The 23021-nt window shown below is 49.0% G+C and overlaps 10 protein-coding genes across 11 annotated transcripts in view; 6 read left to right on the top strand and 4 right to left on the bottom strand.

The window, feature by feature from the left end:
* The window catches only part of LOC120449720 (tryptophan 5-hydroxylase 1), a 45683-nt gene extending 38706 nt beyond the window's left edge, over positions 1 to 6977 (bottom strand). Inside the window, exon 1 of the mRNA XM_039632347.2 lies at positions 6911 to 6977. The gene's annotated coding sequence lies outside the window, so the exon portion shown is untranslated. The remainder of the gene's footprint in view (positions 1 to 6910) is intronic.
* LOC120449735 lies at positions 120 to 2666 on the top strand. The gene is given in 6 exon segments (XM_039632366.2): positions 120 to 473; positions 533 to 905; positions 958 to 1194; positions 1197 to 1732; positions 1798 to 2170; positions 2232 to 2666. Coding segments are annotated over 6 exon segments (2097 nt in total). The 5' UTR covers positions 120 to 153; the 3' UTR covers positions 2490 to 2666.
* On the top strand, positions 3025 to 8892 carry LOC120449719. The gene is made up of 6 exons (XM_039632345.1): positions 3025 to 3178; positions 3861 to 4118; positions 4171 to 4417; positions 6958 to 7084; positions 7170 to 8563; positions 8626 to 8892. The coding sequence occupies exons 2-6, from the start codon at positions 3912 to 3914 to the stop codon at positions 8829 to 8831; spliced, it is 2181 nt and encodes a 726-aa protein (XP_039488279.1). The 5' UTR covers positions 3025 to 3178; positions 3861 to 3911; the 3' UTR covers positions 8832 to 8892.
* LOC120449725 (glycine-rich cell wall structural protein 1.8) lies at positions 4455 to 5649 on the bottom strand. The gene has a single exon (XM_039632353.1). It carries the CDS (start codon positions 5559 to 5561, stop codon positions 4623 to 4625), a length of 939 nt encoding a protein of 312 aa, XP_039488287.1. The 5' UTR covers positions 5562 to 5649; the 3' UTR covers positions 4455 to 4622.
* A 185-nt stretch (positions 8893 to 9077) lies between the features above and the next one.
* LOC120449717 (kinesin-like protein Klp61F) lies at positions 9078 to 13291 on the bottom strand. The gene is made up of 6 exons (XM_039632339.2): positions 12950 to 13291; positions 12586 to 12886; positions 11033 to 12365; positions 9761 to 10971; positions 9445 to 9696; positions 9078 to 9360 (listed from the first exon to the last, which is right to left on the bottom strand). The coding sequence occupies exons 1-6, from the start codon at positions 13027 to 13029 to the stop codon at positions 9337 to 9339; spliced, it is 3201 nt and encodes a 1066-aa protein (XP_039488273.1). The 5' UTR covers positions 13030 to 13291; the 3' UTR covers positions 9078 to 9336.
* Positions 13292 to 13395: 104 nt separating this feature from the next.
* LOC120448757 (DNA replication complex GINS protein PSF1-like) lies at positions 13396 to 14161 on the bottom strand. Its single transcript, XM_039630942.2, has one exon. The coding sequence runs from the start codon at positions 14087 to 14089 to the stop codon at positions 13481 to 13483; it is 609 nt and encodes a 202-aa protein (XP_039486876.1). The 5' UTR covers positions 14090 to 14161; the 3' UTR covers positions 13396 to 13480.
* A 48-nt stretch (positions 14162 to 14209) lies between these two features.
* LOC120448756 (phosphatidylinositol-3-phosphatase SAC1) lies at positions 14210 to 16865 on the top strand. Of its 2 annotated transcripts, none has more exons than XM_039630940.1 (2): positions 14210 to 14360; positions 14670 to 16865. In XM_039630940.1, the coding sequence occupies exons 1-2, from the start codon at positions 14309 to 14311 to the stop codon at positions 16478 to 16480; spliced, it is 1863 nt and encodes a 620-aa protein (XP_039486874.1). In that variant the 5' UTR covers positions 14210 to 14308; the 3' UTR covers positions 16481 to 16865. The 2 variants fall into 2 exon arrangements, with proteins under 2 accessions (XP_039486874.1, XP_039486875.1); XM_039630941.1 differs by lacking the exon at positions 14210 to 14360 and adding an exon at positions 14421 to 14591.
* A 330-nt stretch (positions 16866 to 17195) lies between these two features.
* Positions 17196 to 18246, top strand: LOC120449098. The gene has a single exon (XM_039631406.1). It carries the CDS (start codon positions 17368 to 17370, stop codon positions 18094 to 18096), a length of 729 nt encoding a protein of 242 aa, XP_039487340.1. The 5' UTR covers positions 17196 to 17367; the 3' UTR covers positions 18097 to 18246.
* Positions 18247 to 18567: 321 nt separating this feature from the next.
* LOC120449096 lies at positions 18568 to 20807 on the top strand. The gene is made up of 3 exons (XM_039631404.1): positions 18568 to 19813; positions 19924 to 20337; positions 20666 to 20807. The coding sequence occupies exons 1-3, from the start codon at positions 18739 to 18741 to the stop codon at positions 20731 to 20733; spliced, it is 1557 nt and encodes a 518-aa protein (XP_039487338.1). The 5' UTR covers positions 18568 to 18738; the 3' UTR covers positions 20734 to 20807.
* On the top strand, positions 20759 to 22609 carry LOC120449097. Its single transcript, XM_039631405.1, has 3 exons — positions 20759 to 20900; positions 20963 to 21609; positions 22105 to 22609. The coding sequence occupies exons 1-3, from the start codon at positions 20801 to 20803 to the stop codon at positions 22357 to 22359; spliced, it is 1002 nt and encodes a 333-aa protein (XP_039487339.1). The 5' UTR covers positions 20759 to 20800; the 3' UTR covers positions 22360 to 22609.
* Positions 22610 to 23021: the final 412 nt, after the last annotated feature.

A 23021-nucleotide genomic window follows, 5' to 3' on the forward strand; every position in this document is an offset into this window, starting at 1 on the left:
TTATCAAATACTTGAGAGCCAAGGTACTACGACTTCTTGCCAGCTAATCGCTGGTCAGATTAGTCGGATCTTATCGCTCTTCGCTTTGAATATTTGGAGTGCTGACCAGTTGGAAGTGCATTTGGTTAGTCTGCAACTGATAGCGCTGCCAAAATGAGTGGAAGTGCTCCTAGTTCCATACGACCGCTGCCGCCGGGCCTGCAAAAAGTGGCCATCGAGGAGCTGAACGAGGTGCCAAGTCGAGTGGAATCGGACATTGCTGCTCTAAAGGAATGGCTGCAGAAGCAGCCTCATCTCTGCGCCTGTCACGAGGATCAGTTCCTGCTGAGCTTCCTGAGAGGATCGAAGTTTAGTCTGGAGAGGGCCAAGCAGAAGATTGATCGATTCTACAGCTTGCAAGGGGTTATTCCGGAGATTTTCAACGATCAGCGATTGGTGGACAATGACCAAGTGCTGGAGATTATTCGATTGGGGTATGTAACTCCACTTTCATGTCCCTAAACTTCAAATATTTCTATGGTTCTTCCTGCAGAGTGATCTTGCGCATTCCCCTCGATAGAGAGGATACTGGTCCAGCCGTGACTATAATTCGAGCTGGCTCCTACGACATCAGCAAGTTCAAGTTCCAGGACATCATACGCGTGGGCTCCATGTTTGGAGAGATCATGATGCTGGAGGATGACAATGCCTCCGTCAGTGGCTACCTGGAGATCATGGACATGAGTGGAGTGACGGGTGCCAATCTGTTTGCCCTCCAACCCCAGCTCCTCAGCAAATTCTCGGCCTATGCGGACGAGGCAATGCCAACGCGCCAGAAAGGAATCCATTTCATCAATGTGCCAAAGGCATTCGAGACGGGTTTCAAATCTCTGCTTGGATGGTTTCCGGACAAAATCAAGGAGAGGGTAGGAGACGGCCAGATCCATAAGAATATCTTGACAACTCCTTTCCCTTTAGGTTTCCGTTAGCTCCGATCCGGATGCAATTTTCGAGCGAGTTCCTAAGCACTATCTTCCCATAGAGTACGGTGGTTCCAAGGGAAGCATGAAGGATATCACCACGCAGATGGAGGCGAAGCTCTCTAGCTATAGGAGCTACTTTGAGGATTGCCAGCATTTCGGAAGCAATGACAAGTTGCGCGAGGAAGGCGCAGTGCTGAACCCAGAAGAGAGTCACTTCGGTCTGGATGGCTCTTTCCGCCAGTTGGTCATCGACTGAATCGGTTAAACTGTTACCCGTACTCTTACCTGGGCCATAAACCTAAACCTAAAATAAATGCTTTCGATAAGCTCTGCCTTTCTCCTTGGCGACTACTTCAATGGGCGGTTATCAGCTTTTGGTCGATAGCTTATCGATTTCAGCTTGAATTGCAAATAGACAGGGTGAGAAATCAACATTCGTTCATAGACCGCCAAGAGAAGACCACCAAGATGCCGTCCATCCGACCTCTGAGCCCCGAGCTCCAGAAGACCGCCATTGAGAAGCTGAACGAGGTGCCCACCAAGTTGGATGATGACATTGCCGCTCTGAGAGATTGGATTAAGCAGCAACCGCACTTAAAATCCCGCACAGATGATCAGTTCCTGGTGAACTTCCTGCGCGGCTGCAAGTTCAGTTTGGAAAGGACCAAGGCCAAGATCGACAGGTTCTACACACTGCGGACCAAGTACCCAGACTTTTATCTGGCTCACAACGTCGATGTAGACAAGGCACTGGAGATATTTCGATTGGGGTGAGTTGGAAAGACACAAATCCCAACGATATATTCTCTAACCCACTACCTTAATCTTTACCCAGCACCATTGTGATCCTGCCACGTCCTCTAAACGATAATGGCCCACGTCTGGCTCTGCTTCGCTTAGCGAGCTATGATCCCAGCAAGTACACCTTTCAGCAGGTGAATCTGGCTGGTGGACTCATGCAGCAGATTATGCTCGATGAGGATGATGTGGCCATTGTGAATGGGTTGATATCCATTCTGGACATGTCCGATGTCACCACCGGGCACTTCCTGCAGATGACGCCGTCTTTCGCCAAGAAGATGACCGTCTTCCAGGAAGAGGCCCTGCCCCTCCGACCACAGGGAGTCCATTTCATCAACACGCCCAGTGGATTTGATACCATCTTCAACATGATCAAGCCCATGATGTCCAAGAAGCAACAGGGACGCGTAAGTAACCCACTGTCCAAAACAAAGTTGGCCAATAATTGAAGACTTATCCCGCAACCAGCTCTACGTTCATGGAACCAAGTGGGAAGCCCTCTACAATCAGATTCCCAAGCAGTATTTGCCCGTGGAGTACGGAGGGGAGAACGGATCGATTCCGGAGCTGGTGCAGCAGTGGGAGCAGCGCATTCTGGCCTACCGGAATTACTGGGAGGAGGAGAAGAACTACGGCACCGATGAAAGCCTCCGAGTGGGTCAGCCCGTGGACTTCGAGAGTCTCTTTGGACTGCAAGGCTCCTTCCGGCAATTGAATGTGGACTAAAGTGTCCGTCCCTTCGCCAAATTGCTAAAAATAGTCTTAGCCGTAGCTCTTATCTTAGGTAACAAAGGTAAAGGTTGTACAAGAGTTTAATCGATTTTGATAAGCATAGCGATAAGAGCATAAAATCAAACAAAAGCTTAACGCAGCCTGTAATAAAGATAGTTTTGCATTCACTTACACATGAACGTGTTAAGCATTTCAATAAAAAAACAAAAATTTTAGATTAAATCAGGCAGTTATCAGGTGCATGCATGGCTTATCAGATGGACAACCTGTGCCAGCAGATAAATTGATTCCTTCAAACAGAGAGACGCCATAGTAAAAACACAAAATGGGACGAGTGAGAGAGCCAAACAATACAAAACAAACGAAAGCCAGAGAAAAGCCGAAAATAAAAGTTTTTCCAAAACTATATATCTACGGAAGAAGACAAGAGAACTTCGCGTTAGACCAAAAATAACCCGATTTCCCGAGAGATCCGTGGAGAGTCCAACCGCAGCTGCGATCCGCAGTAAGAACTTGTGGGTCGTACGGATCGGTGCTTCTTTTCTCTGTGCGGATCCAATAGGCGTCGGATTGCTGGGCAGACGGGAGAGAGTGCGGGGAAAATATACAGCATGGAAATTAAGTTGGAAAACTGAAAAGTTTTCCCCAGTGCGAATCAGAAGGCGATCAGCGATCAACGATCGGTAATCATCATTAACAGCAGTCCAATGCTCAATCCCGATGGGCCCATAATTTAGCAGCGCTAATTGCCCACATGAAATCGAAGTTCATAATTGCTCGGACATGTTATGTAGTCCGCATCTATAAGCATCTAAGCAAGCGGAATCACCAGAGTTCTCGACAGGCGTGGCACGAGATTTGACGATGAGATGAATGCCACCGCCGGGTACGGGGGTGTACGGGATGTACCGGGTGGCGGTACCCAAAATAGTCTCTTGGAGTCGAGTCGAGTCTTTCGGCGGCTTCCGCACCCGATCCCCTTGGCTCTTCGGCCTTGCCCCAGCAACCCAAATAAATAAATATTTGGACAAATAAACATGTGTGCCACAGAGCTTTGTCTAGTTTACCTGTTGGCTTTCGGGTAATTGCTCCTTTGGAGATTACCGTCGATTAGCAAATCGAACTCGATAGAAGGCATGTTTATTTGAAGGCATAATTTAAAACGTTATGGCATTCAGCACTAGGAATTAAATACGAGAGTATTTACTTAAAAAAATCCCCTAACAAGTGTTTATATTACTTAGGAGAACCAATTTCAAAAGCCCTGCCTCTTAGCCACATTTTCTGAGGGTATTTGCCACGGCGACCTCCAAGCATTTGCGTCCCATCCTTTATTTAGTTTCTTTTGCCTTTCATAATTTACAGCCAGCCGAGCGGTAAATTAGCCAAAAGGAGGGAGGCCAGGGGAGGGCGACCATGTCGGGTAGGCGGGCCCAATCTTTGCCGGCGCACATGGTGGAGCCAGCGAAGCCGCAGCGCGGACGCTGTGTGGCTGCCATATGCTTCTCGTGGAAAGTGCTCACCTGCATTGTGTCCCATGTGCTGCTCGTGCTCCTCGTGGTTTCCTATTGCGTGGGCGGTGCCTACCTCTTCCAGCACCTCGAACGACCCCACGAACTGGAGGTGAGTGGGTGCTTTTGTTTGGAAGCCTAAAATTCTAAATATCCGCAAACAGGTGAAGCGCGACATACAGAATCTTCGCGTTAATCTCACGGAGAATATCTGGCTTATGTCAGACGACGCAGTGGTGCTGAGGGAAAGCGATTGGATGGCCAATGTCAGTAAGCACCTGGCCAACTTTGAGAAGCAAATCCTTACGGCCATCAAGGCTGATGGATGGGATGGCGACGAGGATCTGCGCAAGTCGCAGTGGACCTTCGCCGGATCCCTGTTCTACTCCATCATTGTGATTACGACCATAGGTAAGTATTCTCATACATAGAGCTCTTCAAAGTGATATTTCAGTAAACATGGGAATTTATTCGCTTAATCTATGCGTATACTATGCCTACAGTAAGGTGACTACTTACAACTCAGCCTAAGAGAGAAAGAAACAATGATTGGTAGGAATCGCTTCTGTTCCATATCTTTAACACAACTTCCTCCACTTCTAAAATTTCTAAAGTTTTAGACCTTCTTACTGAGCTTATCATTCACTTTTCTGGGTGACGCTGCCACACTCTTGGCGTTTTTACCCTCAGCCACAGCTGGCGATTTCTCGTCGTAGCCGATGCCTCCGCCTCCTAGAGGTGGATAACTGCCGCCGTATCCGAGTCCACCGTTGCCAACTCCCAGTTGACCTAGACCCAATCCTCCTGCCAGACCGTAGCCCTCGGTGTACTGAGGTCCGCCAAACTGTTGGTTGGCGGGGTACTGTCCCAATCCTGGGAACTGCGCACCTGCGCCAGAGAACTGGTTTCCACCGAAGTCGCCGCCCGGATAGGATCCGTAGGGGTATTGTCCATTGCTAGGAAATTGGTTAAGACCAAGTCCATTGGTAGGGAAGTTGTTAAAACCACCGCCCACGTTGGCGCCGGGGAATCCAGCTCCGGGAAGTCCCTGTCCTACTCCTCCGTATCCGCCTGGATATCCGCCAATGCCGTTCTGAGCGCCAGAGAATCCGCCGTAGCCGGGCTGATAAGGATTAGGGTACAGCTGCGGTCTCCCTATGATTCCAGTGGGTCCTCCAGGTCCCACCAGCACACCGGGGTTTCCGCTATATCCTCCAAGTCCTCCGAACTGTCCGGCATTGGTCTGACCGCCATATGGATTATACTGACGGGTGCCTACGTTGGGAGTGTCCGATGACCTGGTGGGCTCCACATCGGCGTAATCCTCAATCTCATCGTTCTCCGGTTCGCCAGGAAAAGGTCTGCGAGTGGTGGGCTCCCGCCTCAGCTTTTCGTCGTACGAGTTCCTTATGGGCGAACTGCGATCGATGTCCCGAAAAGAGCGCTCCCTCCGATTGTAGGATCTCCAGACCCACTGATCTCGATCTCCATCCGAAGTCTTGGCCGCCACTAATGCAAGAAGGCAAAGGGCGATGATGAGGCAATAGCTTGGCATGACTGGTACGCTTTGTTCGCTCACACACTGACCCGTATTTTGCGCTTGGTCGCGGCAAGCTCCCGCAACAGAATAGTTCACAAATGTGGCCGGCACACTCCACTTATATAACCGCACCCGAGAACCGAAAATCGAAAACCGAAAAACAAATACACAAGCAGCAGAGACATCAGCGGCGATGACGACGCACAAACTCAGTCAAGCGACGAGGGCAGCCGCAGGTGGGGATTCGGAATGGGCGACTGCCCGACCAATGAATCAACGATCGTGCCAGACAGAAATCTTCGGAGACTCGGAGATCTTGGGCCCACGTATCGTTGATTCACCTGAAGCGCGACCAGACCGCGATCCGCCCAGGAACCAGTGAGGCAAGCGGATGAATCGGACAATTGGTTTTGTCCACTCAGCGATCACGTTGAAATCGCATAAATCACGGTGATTGACCACTGATCGACCCAAAAGCTTATTCCTGCGAATTACCGTGATTGGGCTTGGGAATAGACATCCATACACATGCTCCCTTTGCAAGATTCAGCTCGGACACAGTTAGGTGAGCAGCCAGCACGTGGGTGACCTCTAAAAATGGGTTCATTTGGGTGGCGATGGCTTTCAAAGGGAGCGAGGGTGTGTGGAGCGTGTCAAATGAAACCAAAAGTGGAATTGCTGCCATCCAATTGTCTGTGGCCAAAACAACAGCAAGGTCAAACGCCACTGACCGATCGTGATTATCTCCTCTGACTTTTCAGATTTAGATTTTAACGATGGGAATTTCTGATTATTAGTATACCCTAACAGAGAGAGTTTACTGATGCAGAAGAGAAGACGTGCATGGAAGGTTTTGAAACGGTAGATATCGAAGGTTTTACATAAATCACACATATTTTAGAATCTTTCCTACATGGAAAGTAAAAAGAAACAGTTTCCAAATTTAACCATTTAGAGCATTCAACTCTTCGGCTGTCGGGTATAAGTATTCTGTATAAAGTAGTTTATTAGCTGTAGCTCTTGATGAGGAGAGCTTAGTTGTGCACATTTCCCCGATATGGATTTATGGCTAACACACAAATGGGTTTAGTGACCCACGCCCATCAGATAGAACGCCGCGAAGAGGGGCAGAATGCTAGCTACGATTTGCACACTTCCGTAAAGGCCAAAAGCGGCAGACTTGAAATACCATGTTAGCAATTGTTGGCCGATTGCTATTGCCAAGCGATAATGGGCTTGGCTTGTACAAAAAGAAGTACAGATGGCTTGGGCCATAGCGGGTCTTAGACTCATTAGCATTTCAAGAACTTTGCGGTCACAAGGTTGAAGGTGAAACTCAGAATATGACTCAAAATCAAACTTACCCTTCTGTGAGAGAGTAATTTAGTATTCCTTGTCATTCTCCGGACAGGCTATGGCCACATATCGCCGCGCACGGATTGGGGCAAGGTGACAACGATTTTCTACGCCATTGTGGGCATTCCGCTGATGCTCATCTGCCTGTCCAACATTGGCGACGTCATGGCCACATCTTTCCGGTGAGTTGACATCGATGAGCTGACAACTAAATGCGTTCGTTTTAATATATTTCCTAATATACATATTTATGATCTTTACCCATAGGTTTCTGTACTGGCGAATTTGCTGCTATGTGTGCACCCGCACTGCAAAGCGACCGCGGAATGCCCGCTCCCGACAGAGATCGATGCGTTCGCAGCGCCATGCCCGCTCCCAGCCGCCTCCGTCGTTCCGGCGCTCCATGAAGATGACCCAGCGGTCTGGGAATGACTCGGGCCTGGGTCCTTCTATGGGTCATGCCTACTCAGATCCCGACCTGCGCATGGGCAGGGGTTACGATGACCGGGAGTTCGGACATCGGAGCAGTGGAGGTGGACGCAATCGTCGTCAGCAGCAGCAGCATCAGCATTCATATCACGATCCTCGCCAGCGGCACACCATCTACGGAGATGGGTACGAAACGCAGACAATGAACCGATCCAACCGCTACAGCAGTCGGCAGAGACAACGGGATCGGATGAGGGACAGGCACACAGTCGAAAGGGAGCGCTATTCCCGATCCCATTTGGATGCTGGCTCCATCGAGGACTTCAGTGATATGCAACCTCAAGCCAAAAGAGCCGCCAGTGTGCGCTCGGTTCGATCGCCGCACAATCAGGAATCTTCGAAAGCGTGCAGAGAGCTGCATCGTCTGCACTCGGCTCCTGGGAGAAGTAGGGCCAAGTCCGTGGATCCCAGACACGTTTCTTCCCACTACGAGGACGTCGACGAGGATGTGGTGAGGAAAACACCGATAATACCAAATAAGTATGCTCTGGATGACTTCGGAGGCAATAGAAGACAAGCAGCACCCAGGAGTCAATCCATGCCAAGATCTGCACACCAAAGGCAGCGCCACAAGGATAGAGAACGGGAGCGATCGCCCCAGCCGCCGCCGCAGAGTTCCTATCGCCAACATCACGACAGAAGAGCCGGAAGCCTGGGCAGGCAATCCTCTCGCTATGGCAACCTTCTCGAACTACCCGACTATGATGGGGGACGGGATCATCGACGGGATAGGCGTGGCCACTCCCAAGGCCGCTACGAGGACTACGTGGAGGAGAGCTTCGATGAGGGGTCGCTTTACGGAGATAATAACTACGAGGATTATCCACCTGAGCGCCACAGCTCCCGGAGTCGAGAACCAAGAAGAAATCGCCGAAGAGAACGGGCTGAGCGTTTGCCCCCTTCCCCGAGAATAATGTCACCAATGGGCTTTCCGGTCCAACGGCAAATCCGTCGGCGTCCCAGCTACGATTACGACGACGATGACTCCATGTACGGAGATGATTACGGGGACTATGGAGACCTACTGCCCAAGGATAGACCTGTCCCCATTTGGTTATGCGTCTTTTTGGTAGTCAGCTACATCCTTGGCGGTGCTGCTCTTTTTGCGTACTGGGAGAGCTGGTCCTTCTTGGATTCCGCCTACTTTTGCTTCATCACCCTGACCACAATTGGTGAGTGTTTATCCCTTATCCGTATACCAAGCGTACTTCTATTATCTGTTGTTGCATTACAGGATTTGGTGACTTTGTCCCCGCTAAAGGAGTCAAGGATGAGTCGCAGCAGTCCATTGCCTATTGCTCGCTGTACCTTCTTTTCGGCATTGCCTTGTTGGCCATGAGTTTCAACCTGGTCCAGGAGGAGTTCATTGCCAATGTCAAGGAGGTAGCCCGCCGTCTGGGCATTCTTAAAGATGATGACGACGATCAGGATGATGATTAGTAATAGATAGATAGGTAGTTATTGAGATATGTTTTTTTCTTAACATTTTGGGAAGGATAAACTAATTATAAGCGTTTTGGTGTAAAAAGAAACGCACTATGAAAGATGGCTATTTTATATGTTTAAATGATTTTTGAACAAAACTTCGACAAATTTGAATTCACAAATGAGATTATGTTTAGTAAAATAGTTAAGATTATATTAATTGTAAAGCTCTTTTTTTGAAAGCAAGTTATCATTAGAAAAACAGTTTTCTCTTCATCGAAAATATTGAGCAAAGTTAAAGAGCAACCTCTACCCAAATCGCCTTCTGATATATCTTAAACCTGCACTCAAACTGAACTTTACATAGCATACTAAGTTTATTTAAATAATAAATGTACGAAATTCCAAAGATTGATAAACAGATAAATTGAATATCCAGAAGAGCCAAACAAACACACCGTTCGAAAATCCACTAACATAAACGGGTTATGGGTAGAGTAATGCATGTCATCGAATGCAATCAGGCTACGTTTTCTTTGTTGTGCTAAAAATATTAAAAATAAATGCAATGATAATTTACCCCTACCCTTTATTTGTTTAGTCATTAGCGGACTTGCACTTCACTTACCCTGCCGAAGGCGGGAGAGCTCCGAGGTGAACCTTTCCTGGGTGTGAGGGAACGTGACAACGAGCTGCTTCGTTTTCCACCAGTAACTACGGGTGGCTTCAGTGCGTTCGAATTGGAGTTGCGTGTGGTGCCGCAACCACGCTTCACGGTGACACCATCCACAGGCTCAATTGGCGTGGAGTTCATTATGGTTTCAGTGTCGGACAGCTCCTGGACGGATTGCAGAGAGTCCTCATGCTCACCCTCGCTGCACTACGAATTGGAAAACGAAAAGTTAGTGCTTTCCGAAATACAAAATTGTAGGATCTTATGTTACCTCATCAATAGTGGCCGTGGTGTCCAGATCTGACCAGTCCTGCTCTTGGCGATAGCGCTTTACAATGTCCTGATGCGGAGACGTGGCCACCAGGGCGCGTGGATAGACGAAATCCCTCTTTGAGGGTGTGGTCCCGGTGGGGGCGTACGTTTTCAACTCCGACTGTTGGAAGCGTACAAGCTCTTGTTCGCAAATCTGCAGCTGCTGTCGTTGCAGTGCTGCATGCTCCGTGGAATGCCGGTTCGACTCTAGAACAAGATCGGTGGCAACGGTGGCATGGCCCAGGAATCGCTGTCTGTCCTCGGTGATTAGCTGCTGCCTTGCGCCCACCATCTGCTCCAGGCTATCTTGGGTTTTCACCTGCACCGCCTCAAGCTGCTGCTTGCTTTCCTGGCAAATTGATTCCACCTGAGTGTGGTGCAGGCGAACGGAAGCAACGTTTTCATCTGTTTCCTTTTCACATTCCTGGTTGAGATTCTTCATATGCACCTGGAGCATCGAACAGTTGGCAACGCCTTGGTCCAGACAAAGCATTCCCGCCTCCATTTGACTGCTGAGCTCCGCTTGTGCGGATTCAGAAGCTTCTGTACCCAACTTTTGGTAGTCTTGGATACCTGACTTAATATCATCGATGCGTTGATTTCTCGTCAGTCGACTCTCCTCCATCTTATTAATGTGTATGGACATGCTAATGCTATTTTTGGCCCGCAGGTTCTTGATCTGTTCCATCTGCATCATCATGGACTCCAGAAGAGTTTCCTCCTGCTGCGCCAGAGCTCGTTCATTCGCCAATTCCTCTTCAAGCTTCTGCAGTTCCTCCGCATCTGGCAAGCTCATTGCCCCGACCTGTTCCAACTTCTGGTGCATTTGCTTCGTATGTTCTTCCAGGGACTGTAAACTGCTGTCAATAATGTGGGCGAACTTTTCCTGCATAGAGTCCAGCATGGCTTTGTGCCGCTGGTTGTTTTCTTCGATCTCCTGAAGGTTAGACTGAATTTCTTTGCTCATCAAAAGCTGTCGCTGCTGCATCTGCTCCATCAGCTTGGCGACATATTTCTGTGAGTGTTGATCGCTGATCTTCAAGACTTCGGCTATCAACTTGTTCTGGAGGTTGGTCTGATCCCGTAGCGATTGAGAGCATACCTCCTTAAGCATTTCAATGCTTTTGCTGGCATTCGTAGCAAGGCGCTGGCTTACATAGCTGGATTGTTCTGGAGATTTATAACTTTTTTTATATACAAGAATAATAATGTATGCATGTATATAGCTTACCCATTTGCTGGCTTAGTTGTTCCTTGAGGGCTGTCTGCTGATCCTGATACAAATTGAGGCCACCACCAATCATTTCCAAATTGTCCTGCATTCGATCTTTAAACTGATCGCAAGATCGGCGAATCTTCTCGTCCACATCACGCCTTCTTTCGATGGTTCCCAGTAGCTGATGAGTATCATCCCTGGCCAGATCAGCAGCGGCCAGGATTTCCTGAGCCTGTGTGGTCAAAACCTGCTCCGTTTTCATGTGCGAGGCCACCAACTCTTTTTTTTCCTTGTAGCGTCGCTTGGTCTTAGTCAGCACTTTCTTGGTCAGAAGCAAAGTACCTTTCGTGTTCATTAGGTTCTCCTCGGTCTTCTTTAGCTCCTGCGTTTTTTCCACAAGACTCATGCTCACTTCGCTGAAGATCTTTTCTTTGTTCTGCAGTTCGTCCTTTAAAGCCTTGAGCAGTAGCATCTTTTCATTAAGCTCGCGGTTCTGGGATTCTAACTTCAATGTTATCTCCCCGTATGTTTCCTCGGCCAAATAGATGCCATTCTTGTCCCTGGCTGCCATAAGATCTCTTTTGAGCTTGTCGATTTCCTCGGTGTATTCCTTGAGCACGGTCTTCTTGGTCAGCTTCTGGTTAACTTCGGGCTTGTTTTGAATGTTCTTAGCGCGATGAGCATACTCTAAAGTGCTTAGGGTCTCCTCGATGTCCTTGTGGCCCGGCGATATGGTGGCTATGATGGACGTCTTGGTCCTGCCACCCAGTGATTCCTGCAGCAGCCTAGTCAGCTTTGATTCACGATATGGAACGTGAGGAGCGCGATCGACCAAAGCGGTAATTACTCTACCGAGTGTCAAGAGGCTCTGATTAATGTTCACTGTTTCCCGCACACGTATTCCCTTTTCATTGCCCGCCTTGGAAACATTTTCACTGCCCGCCAGATCCACCAGATTAAGTTTACCGATTTTCAGCATGTCCTCTCCTTCGATGCCGTTCTCCCTGATGTGCACGACTATAGAAAATACGGTGTGTGAGCGTGAGGACTGGGCATTCATCAGGGTGGTGGCTGTCTTGCGACGCTCCTTTCCCTTCTCCAGCAGCTTGTACACATCATCCTTGCTGTGCACTGGAATCTCCTCCAAGCCCTGGATAATAACCGAACCCTTCTTGGTGCTGTCATCAAAAATGCGTATCTTGGTGGTGTCATCGGTGGACAGAAGATCGCACAGCTCCTCGTTGTACAGCTCCAAGTAGGAAATGCGCATCGTGTACTCAACCTCCATCATGCGCAGCTCATCGAAAAGGTGACTCAGAGCTCGCGGTATAATGCCGATGTCGGAGTCCTAAGCGGGAATTCGAATTGGAAAAGGTTTGATGAGCGCTTCTTAGAAGAGGAAAGAAAACTGGTTTTAATGGCCTTCAGCCAGATGGCTAAGAATGGCAAAGACCCTTTTTTTTTGTTAAACACCGAAAGTAGGAATGTAGCACCCTATGCTGATATAGTTTTGACTTGAATTTTGAAGACGAGTGACTTAAGACGTTTTGCTTCTTTTGCACACTTACATCTTCCCAGGAGGATTTCAGTTCGGCGGTCTCATTGCCCACCATGGTGTGGGTCTTTCCTGTGCCCGTTTGCCCATAAGCAAAAACCGTGCAGTTGTAGCCATTGAGCACCTCCTCGATCAGCGGGGACACCACGACAGAGTAGACGTCGCACTGCTTGGATTCGGGTCCAAAGCTGCGGTCAAAGGTGAACTTCTTGGTCAGCTTGGAGTCCAGCGTGTGGCGGGTGACCACTTCCCGTGGTCCGACCACTTCCACGACTTCGGCGGATCGGATGCATCGTTCGCGAGAATTGAGGGGTCTACAAAAGATATAGAAGATATAGAATCCTTCCTACCGGATTTGGGTGCATATACAAACTCACCTGACGCGCACATACACCTGGATGTTTTGGTTGGACTTCTTGGGCGGCTGGCGTGACGTATTCCCACCAGATATGTCCATTTTGATCAATTAATACAATTGATTGTGGTTTTAGCGCGTACAGTCCAAAAAATGACGCTCGGCTTTTGCACTAGTATGCGTGCCCGATTGTGATTGATTCCTGGAAATCCGCGTGCTTCACTGTCCACTGAACTAAGTGCCGATAATTGTAACTACTATTTACAGAGGGGTAGCGTGAAAAACTAATATTTCGCACTATTTCCAATGAGAACAGCGAGAAGCAGCGTCTTCAGTTGTCCGTTCAGTTTTAAAATAATGCGCAAATAGTGTGCCCGCAAAAGGGCACTTCAAAAATACCAACTCTGGCAGAGGAAATATACTGGGAACTAGTTTTAAGTATTGGAAAACTACGAAATATACGATTCATTTGAATTTAAAAATGTATGTTTTATTTGTTCTACGTTAAACCTTTAACTATGTATAGTAATTTCTTATTATCGAATAATCCAGACTAAGCTATGTGGTGTAGAATGCCCTGCCTCACGAGAGACTCCACTTGAGCTCTGGGCAGATAGTGCTGGCTGTTCTTCTTCAGGTGGATCACCTCGCCGTCATCCAGCTCGAACTTTCCATAGTCCTCCATGCAGCGCACCTCTATGTAAAGGGACTTCGGGGGACGCAGATTGTTGGTGAGGTCGATGGGCAATCCCTGGTTGTAGCCCGCACTGCACATGTAGGCAGCCAGGGACTTGGAGTAGTTGTTGAAGAAGGTGACCTCCGGTTCGCAGAGTGCCTGCTTGATGTCCCCGGGAATAATGGGTCCAAACTCCCACCTCAGGGCCTTGATCCTCTTGCACCGTTCGTATAAGTAGGCCAGCAGACACCTCTTGTTCCGCTGGAGAGCTGCGTGTCTGAAGTTGAGAAGTGGCCACAGACTGCGATCCCCGGAAGCATTGTAGGTGGAGGCCTGGGCCACGTTCTCCTCGAATATCGCCTTGATCTCCTCCAGAACCTGGCGCACACCGTCGTCGTCGAACGCGGGAATGGTCTGCGACGATCTCTCCAGTTCCTTCAGAAGGTCGAAGGCTTTCTCGCCGAACATTTTGGTTTGTCCGCTCATTGTTGATATTCTCTTGTTTTTGTTTGGCAATCTAGTGATGGATTCGCGCCAAAATGTTCGCCAATTTGCAGTATCGATACTTGAAATCGATTTACTGCATTTTCTGTAAACATACTAAAAGTAGCCTCAGTAGCCAGGGTTTCTTAAAAATAAAAATCTGAGCAGGTGATTTTACAAAATTTAGCTTTTGTGGCCCAAATTATGCCGTCCTAGACGAAAATGCCATCTTGGTTAAATTGGTGCAACTGCGAAGGCGCATTACCACATGCGAGTAAGTCGGTGTGAACATGCCTAAGTATCGAACATTTCAACTCCGCTATTCACCCAGTTTGTCCATCCCTATCACACACGTAGTGGCAAAAAGTAGGGCCAAAAAATCAGATGAACGCTAATAGTGTGTTAAATCAATAAAAAACGAATAACCTGCTGATTGTGTGGCTGCTTTTGGTGCTGTGCGTGTGTGACAGCGGTGATAGCGACAGTGAATTCCCTATTACAAGAAGTGAGCAATCCCCATTGAGAAACGAGAAAACAGCACTGGCTATAAGTTATTAACCCTTATCTCATGTTTAACCCTTAGCCTTCGAAGTGGGCCGACCACCGCCCCCGGAAATCATGGACAGCAGGGAGAACGCCGTGTACGATGACATGAACCTGTACATCACACCGGAGAGCTTCATCATCGAGCCGAATGGTGGAGCAGAGGTGTTGGTAGTCGGGCGCCACGACAAAGTCACCAGGGTTCAGCCAGCAAGCGGAGGTCAGCTGGCCAACCTTCGGCCCACCAGGAGGATTTGTGGGGTGCTGGGCACCATTCACCTACTGAGCTGCGACTACCTTCTGGTGGCCACCCACCGCCTCTTCGTGGGCGTGCTCAATGGCGCCGTTGTGTGGAGATTAGCTGGCTATGACATCATACCCTACATTCCCAATGCCATCCAGCGCAAGGAAAACGAAACGTACTTGCGACTGCTACGCCAGACACTGGACACCAAGTTCTTTTACTTCTCCTACCGCTACGACCTCACCAATTCGCTCCAGCGGCAGCGGCAAGTGGCTCAATCGCGGCCAGAGGTGTCCGGATTGCTCCAGAGCGCTGAGCAGCGATTCGTTTGGAATGGCTATGTGCTGCGGCAGTTCAACTGCGACAAGATGGAGAAGTTCCAGCTGCCACTAGTCCTGGGCTTTGTGTCCATCAACCAGGTAGAGATCAACGGGCAGACATTCTTCTGGAGCATCATCACCAGACGTTCCGTGCAGCGGGCGGGCACACGGCTCTTCTGCCGAGGCAGCGACGAGCAGGGCCATGTTGCGAACTTCGTGGAGACCGAGCAAATAGTGGAGTTCAACGGGCAGCTGACGGGATTCGTGCAGACACGAGGCAGCATGCCCTTCCACTGGCACCAGCTGCCCAATTTGCGGTACAAGCCGCGACCTGTTCTTGTGCCGGGCAAGGATCATCTGGCCGCCTGCTCTCTCCACTTTAAGGAACAAGTCGGGCTGTATGGCAACAATGTGGCTGTGAATCTAGTGGATCACAAAGGCGCGGAGGGCGAGCTCGAAGCTAATTATGCCCGCCTGGTTCGAGAAATTGGAAATCCACAAGTGCGCTACGAGTCTTTTGACTTCCACAGCGAGTGCCGTAAGATGCGCTGGGACCGGTTGAACATACTCATCGATCGCCTGGCCCACGAGCAGGATCAGTTCGGTGTGTATCATGTCTTCGACGACGGCAAACTTGTGTCCACGCAGACGGGAGTCTTCCGAACGAATTGTATCGACTGCCTGGATAGGACGAACGTGGTGCAGAGCATGTTAGCCCGCAGATCCCTCACTGCGGTACTCCAGAAGCTGGGAGTTCTTCATGTGGGTCAGCGAGTGGAACATGCCTCCGCCATTTTCGAAAGCATTTTTAAGGGCGTGTGGGCGGACAACGCTGATCTGGTATCGCTACAATATTCCGGAACGTGTGCGCTCAAGACGGACTTCACCAGGACGGGCAAGAGGACCAAGGCTGGTGCTATGCAGGATGGCAAGAACTCACTAATGCGCTACTATCTGAACAACTTTGCCGATGGACAGCGGCAAGACAGCATCGATCTTTTCCTTGGCAAGCATCTGGTCAACGACAACGAGGGCGGTGCCGTGCCATCGCCACTGGATTCGAAGCGTGGTTGGCGGTTCTTCACCTTCCCCTCAGTTCTGCTGATAGCCGTGGCCATGTTTATGATCACGATGACCTATCCGGCCGAGTTCAACACGGAGAACCTGCTGTTCATGCTCTTCTGGGGCGCAATGATCGCCGTTAGTGCCACGGGAATCCTGCACTACGGCATCGAGTTCGTGCAGTGGCCGCGGCTTTTTCCGCCCATCTCCTTTCGAGACCCATGACGTTAGTGTCGTCTAGCAGAGTCACTGGGAACTACCTCTGCAGCTAAACTGTCCCATTGCTCCAAGAAAGAACATCTTGTAAACCAATTCCTGTAATCGATTTGAATTCCTCTCAACTTCTGTTTTGTTTTATTCTGTTTTTGTTTAGTTGTAAAGCCCCCAAGTCCATTCCTTTCTGCAACTTGTTAGTTATTATGAACACGGAACACTTAGGCGAGCTTCAGGCGGCTGGAAAAGGGTATGAATGGGTTTTTCGATCGGGAAGAATTGGAGTTGTGAAGGCGCCGCTTATTAACTGCGATTAAATGCAATGTAGATCAATCACTTTTGTAGAACCATTTTATGACATTAAATAAAGTATTTTACGCATTGCTAGAAAACCTCAGTCCAGAGTCTTTTTAATTACTTGTGAAGGTGAACTGAAATTAATGATACGAGCATATCGCGTTTATGACAGCCGTAAAATGCACATCTTCAAAAGGTTAAGAGTAAAGGTTAAATGAGGGAGTTAACCATATAAACTTGTTTATTATAATGCCTATATATAATAGCATGCTTGGGTATTTTATGCAGAGCTGTAAGTTTTTTATGCCAAAATCATCTAAGTGATGGCATCTAAAAGTTATATTTATATTTTTTAATTAGGTATAGAATGCTTTTGGCTACATGAATCGTAGGCAGGCCTTTTAAAGTTAGTCATATAGATTCATTTTGAGCAACAGTCTTTCCCTTTCGGCACGTCGTCAAAATCTAAGTACAAAATTCCACTTATTTCTCAAAATTTGTTTTTAAGGATTCCAAATTTCTAAAGACGTTTTCAAGGCAAAACTAATTCTGTTGGTGTAGTAATTTTGTCAAATTTCTAGTTTTTAAGCTTTTACAAAAGAATGGACAAAGCGGAGAATCGCTCTAAACTTGCTGATAACTTCCTGTACATGCTGGAGTTCGTGGTGGACGATCTGCTGATCACTCGTCCAAACCTCTGTGCTCCGGAGGAGTACCCCACTTGCACGGAGATCACGTTCCGGTCGATCTTTCTGAACATCCGTGATCGGGAGAATGGAAGCTGCGTTAGCCCCTGTTCGCCCAAGACCGGAAAGTGCACCATCTTCACGCTGGAGTCGCCGATTACGGACGAGGACGTGATGCACATTCACGTCTACAAGAAGCGCACCGAGAGCTGCAAGTTTCTGCTCGGACTGACCGAGCTGCCGATGAAGCCGATCTTCGACAGGGTCAAGAAGGAGTTCGATGCGCAGAACATAAACTGGGAGGAGAACGTCATATCCCATGTGTCGCGTATGCCCAAGCTGAGGGGTCCCTGCAAGAAAGCCAGTGACTGCATCTGCTACGAGAAGAACAGGGAGCGGCGGGAGCAGTGGTGTCCCACCTCGGAGCTGACCAAGCGGATGCTGCCGCTCTTCAACCTGTGCAAGATGCAGACCGGCAACATAGTGCTGATCCTGAGACTGGTGTGCAATGGGCCCTCCGTGGTATCCTCCTTCCCCGTCCAGAGTCCCAGGTGCTGTCCTTGCCCGGCCATTTGGCCTGCTCCCTGTACGGCGCCCTTCGATCCCTGCGATCCTTGCAAGTCCGTGAAATCCAAGCGTACTTGAGCAGGAAAAGCAGGAGCTGCGAGCTCTTATATTCCGTCTTCACTTAGTTGCCATAAGCGTTTTTATTGTTTGACAAGGGATGCGCCTATCAACTGATATCATTGCCATTTTTTAAATATAAATAAAATTTTTCACAATTTTGTATATCAATACTGGTGTTTCAGTGGAGAGAGGAAGATATGGGGTGTATATTGGTGTCTATTGAATCTTTAGTTCAGATTAGGAGGGAAATAATTTTAAAATATTTTGAAAATGTAAACGATTGAAAATTACGCTTATGGGATACTCTTCTTTGCACTTTAGGCTTTATGATTTCTGCAGATGTGTTCATCTGCATAAATATATCATATTTATTATAATATATATAATATAATATTTGTGGAGCTCCCATACTTATAATCTCAAATATTTCAAATACCTCTGATCCCAGTAGCTCTCGAGAAAACTATCGTTTTGGCAGTTCGAACTCCACCGTCTCCCCGTCTGGACAGGCATTCAAAATCGGAATCTAAATTCAAATTCATTTACAAAATTTTTGGAAGTGCGTGTGGTCGGGTTTATAAATTTTTAGTTTCGCCAAAACGAAAAGCTAGCCAAAATTATTTTCGGAATCAGTGCCTAAGTTAGTTTCTCCCTACGAAAATGGACAAGTCTGATAAAACTGAGAAATCCGAAAAGACCGAGAAGCCAGAGAAACCTCCCAAGATTGCAGGAAACTTCCTGTACATGTTCGAGTTTGTGGTGGACGACCTGCTGATCACCCGCCAGAATCTCTGCGCTCCGGAGGAGTATCCCACCTGCACGGAGATCACGTTCCGCTCGTCGGTCTACGTGAATCTCTGCGATCGGGAGGTGGGCACCTGTGTTAACCCATGTTCGCCCAAGTGCGGAAAGTGCGCCCTGTTCACGCTGGACTCTCCCATCACGGACAAGGATGTGCTGCAGGTGCACGTCTATAAGAAACGCACGGAGAGCTGCAAGTTCTTGATAGGACTATCGGAGCTAAAGGTGAAGCCCATCTTCGACCGCGTGAAGGAGTCCTTCGATGCCGAGAATCCCAACTGGGAGGGCGCCATGCTGGGCCACATCGCCCAGCTGCCCAAGATGAAGGGGCCCACCAGCAAGGGCCTCCTGGACAATTGTGCCTGCTACGAGAAGCTGAACGAACGCCACGAGCAGTGGTGTCCCACTTCGGAGTTGTCCAAGCGGCTGCTGCCCCTCTTCAACCTCTGCAAGATGCAGACCGGCAACATAGTGCTCATCCTTCGATTGGTGTGCAATGGTCCGACCATTGTGTCCACCTTCCCCTTCAGCAAGGTCTGCTCCCGGAACCCCAAGTGCCCAGAGCCCTGCTGCGGTCCTTGTGGCCCCTGTGGCCCCTGTGCCCCCTGCGGCCCCTGCGGCCCCTGCCCTCCACCTTCCAGCTGCGGCTCTTGCCCACCTCCTCCCCGCTGTGGTCCACCATGCCCCCCACCCTGCGACCCCTGCGATCCGTGCGATCCTTGCAGTCCATGCTGTGGTGGCGGAACTGCCACCGGAGGACCCATGGACAAGAAGGGCTGCAAGGGCCCTTGTGCCCAGCCTCCTTGTCGTCGCTGCACAATGGTGGATCCTTGTGCCAAGCGAGTTGAACCTCCGGCTAAGTGCCTCAGGTACTACTCCTGCAATCTGGACAAACTCTGTCCCTGTGATTACTGCGAGGACGAGTTCGATAGGGGTGAGTGAACAGGTCTTCTAATTAGAGTTTCAGCACCTTGGATACTATCCTATTTACAGAAAATAGATTTATAAATGCATTCTTGTAATCAATTCAAATCACTTCCCTAGAATGTCCCACTGTTCCCACAAAACGCTGCAATCTGTCCCCCATCGAACAAAAGCTGCAAAAATGCGGTCCCTGCGGAGGAATTCCACCATACCCGCGGTTCATCCAGGAGAGGATGCAGGCCGAGCTCCTCAACAAACCGGAAAAGGATCCCAAGAAGGACAAGGATGGTAAGAAGGACAAAGATGGCAAGGATGGAAAAGATGGAAAGGCTGGCAAGGACAAGGGCAAGAAGAAGCGTCAGGCTGGAGGAGCTGTTTGCCGCGTAGGAGACGATAATGTCCCGTCCGCCGTCTACGAGGTTTGCGATCCTGTTTGCGAAGGAGTCCTCCAGGCGACCAGGAAAATGCGGTACCAGGAGCCCAATGGCAGGTGCGACCGGCGGGAGGAGGAGTACGATATGGCCTGTGATGAAGGTGAGTTCATATATGTAACACTAAGAATCAGATTTCAAAAGTGCCAAGTAGGCTTTGAAATGAACAACACACATGTCTCGCAACTTCAGCAAAACTTTTAGTATCACCAAGTAGACGGCGGGTAGAAGATCATCACTCGGTTAGCATTTGTTTTGTATACTCGAACGGGAAATGTTGTCAGCCGCACAAAATACACAAAAATAAAATCTTTCGTTTTTGTCACGCGAGTTTTGGATGGAAATTAAAACAGAAGATCAGTACGGCATAATCCTTTGAAACAACAACACTATCAAAGCGATCTATTAACTGGATTTTGCTTACTTTTCAGCGCGAAAACGGGCTGTGCGGAAATTGCGCCACTTACTGGTGAAGTACAATATCCAAATTGAGAATTGAAGGCTTTCGGAATTCAGACTTCAGCATCACTTCCAGTGAATAATTGTATTGACTTACACGCTTAACCATGGCCAAGAAAAAGGGAAGAAAGGGCAAGAAGGGCAAGAAGCCAAAGGTCGACTGCAAGTTCAAGATCACGAACGAGATGCTCAAGCCCATGAACGAGAGTAAGTAGGAGGATCAATGAATCCATTCTGATCATTTCTAAATTGCAAGTGGACATGCTTAGATGTGGATGACTGCGACGGCTGCTGCCAGTGCGCCTGCGATTGCGACTGCAGTCCGGAGATAGCGCCCTGCTTCATCCAGCCGACCAGGCCGGATCCGGGTCCGGAGGCGTACGACGAGTTCGAGGCCTGCCTCAATGGCAGTGGTCTGACCATTCGCGTCCTTAAGAACACCCACAAGGTGGAGAGCGTCCTGGATGGCAGCGAGACTGCGCCCAACCTGGGCGCCGGCGATGATCCCTGCTATCGGGATGACCCCAATGACTGCGAGCCCTCCAAGGAGTCCTGCCTGCACGATATGCTGCAGCGCAGCTCCTTCGCCCGGAACCACATCAAGCGCCGCACCGGCGGCAGGATCATCAACCACCCGAATATACCCAAGGTGCGGGCCAACATCAAGTACTCTGGGAACGATGCCTGCGAGACGGACAACTACTACGTGCCCTTCTCGAAGATCAAGGAGGCCTGCGACTTCCAGGAGGCCAAGGTCGAGTGCTACCGCCAGCGGCTCTGCGGCGGCTCCGATCCCATTGTGCCTGCGCAGTGTCCCGCCCAGAACCAGCGATCCTGTTGCATGCAGGTCGAGCGGAAGGACATCCTGGACACCATGAAGGGCGTCAATCTGGACACACGGCGCAAGGGTATTGAGGTGAGTTCATCCGCTCCTTGGAGTGACTCTTTCGTTATGTATCAAATATTTTTGGTAAATGTTGCGCAGCAGTAAGTGGCTTAAAAAAAATGGATATTTCAAGAATGGTCGAACTTAAATCACTAACCACAATCGCTGATCGCGCCTCCGCATTCCATTTTTTAAGTTCGCTAGTTACGTGTGCGGAATGTGTGATCGATTTTTGGTCCGTGACTTGGCCGCGCTAAACGTTGTTGCAGGTGGTGCAACTTTGCCACTTCTGCCACTTCGGGAAGGCTTTCGATTGCCTCAATTGTGGGGCAGTTGCATAACATCTGCCAGCTCCGAATGTGGAGCACTCTTTTCAGTTTGCGGTGGCAAATCCGCTGCAGCTTTCCATGGGTTTTTATTTATGGTAATCGCTGCGGAGATGTAACGCGCTGATTGTTTAACTGCTGCAAAGACGAGTCGCTCGGTATCTAAAATAATAAATAATTTTCTTTTTTCTTTGGCTAGGTCTGTTACAAAACCTGCGAAGAGACCGACAGCGACGTGTTCCTGGTGAAACTGGGCAGCAAGGCCAAGTCGCAGCACAAGAAGAACACCATCGAGATCGAGCTGAGGACGCCCAAGCAACCCGTAACCCTTCCGATCAGCAAGGTCACCACCGAGACCTATGTTTCCGAGGAAATGCTCGCCGGTGGCAAGAAGGGGAAGAAGGGCAAGAAGGGGAAGAAGGGCAAGAAGGGCAAGGGCAAGAAGAAGAAGTAGACATAGTCGATCCTAGATGGATCCTATTCCAAAGACCGGACTTGAAGCTCACTTTTTCGGAACACATCCTTTGGCTTTTGGGTGCACCACTTCGAAAATTCACAGCAGCTGTTATTGAAATTTGGTTTGGATTTGGCCCATTCATATCAACCCGTTTAGTGAGACGCACGAACCCTCAATTTTTCGACTAGTTACGTAAATGTATAATTTTGATAAACGCAAAGAATTAAAATTTAAAATTGAAAAAGTAGTTGTGGTTGATCTGTTGCATATCTAGCCCCCTGCAGAATTGCATACCAAACCAATTCAAAATTTCATCTGATGGCTGACATTGATGTAGATACCTTATCCCGAAGTAATCTGCTCAGCAAATCCATACGCCCATCTTCATTAAGGGTATTTATTTAACTGCCCAGTCAAGGACGCGGACGGGTCTAATAATAGCCGACAAAGCCAATTCGCGATGCAGAACTGTGAGGCCGATCCGTTCCGACCATCTTCGTCTATCGCACACCTGTAATTAAAAGCCATGAGACCCATCCCCGCCAGAAATCTTTGCGAGAGGGGGGAGCGGTTGCGGAGGAGAGCGCCGGCGGTGGATGCAGCGGCAGTTTTGCGGTTTGGTCACTTCAAACAAGTCGAGTTATACATGTATATGGAGA

This window comes from Drosophila santomea, chromosome 3L (genome assembly GCF_016746245.2).
Source record: "Drosophila santomea strain STO CAGO 1482 chromosome 3L, Prin_Dsan_1.1, whole genome shotgun sequence".
Lineage (NCBI taxonomy): Eukaryota > Metazoa > Arthropoda > Insecta > Diptera > Drosophilidae > Drosophila > Drosophila santomea.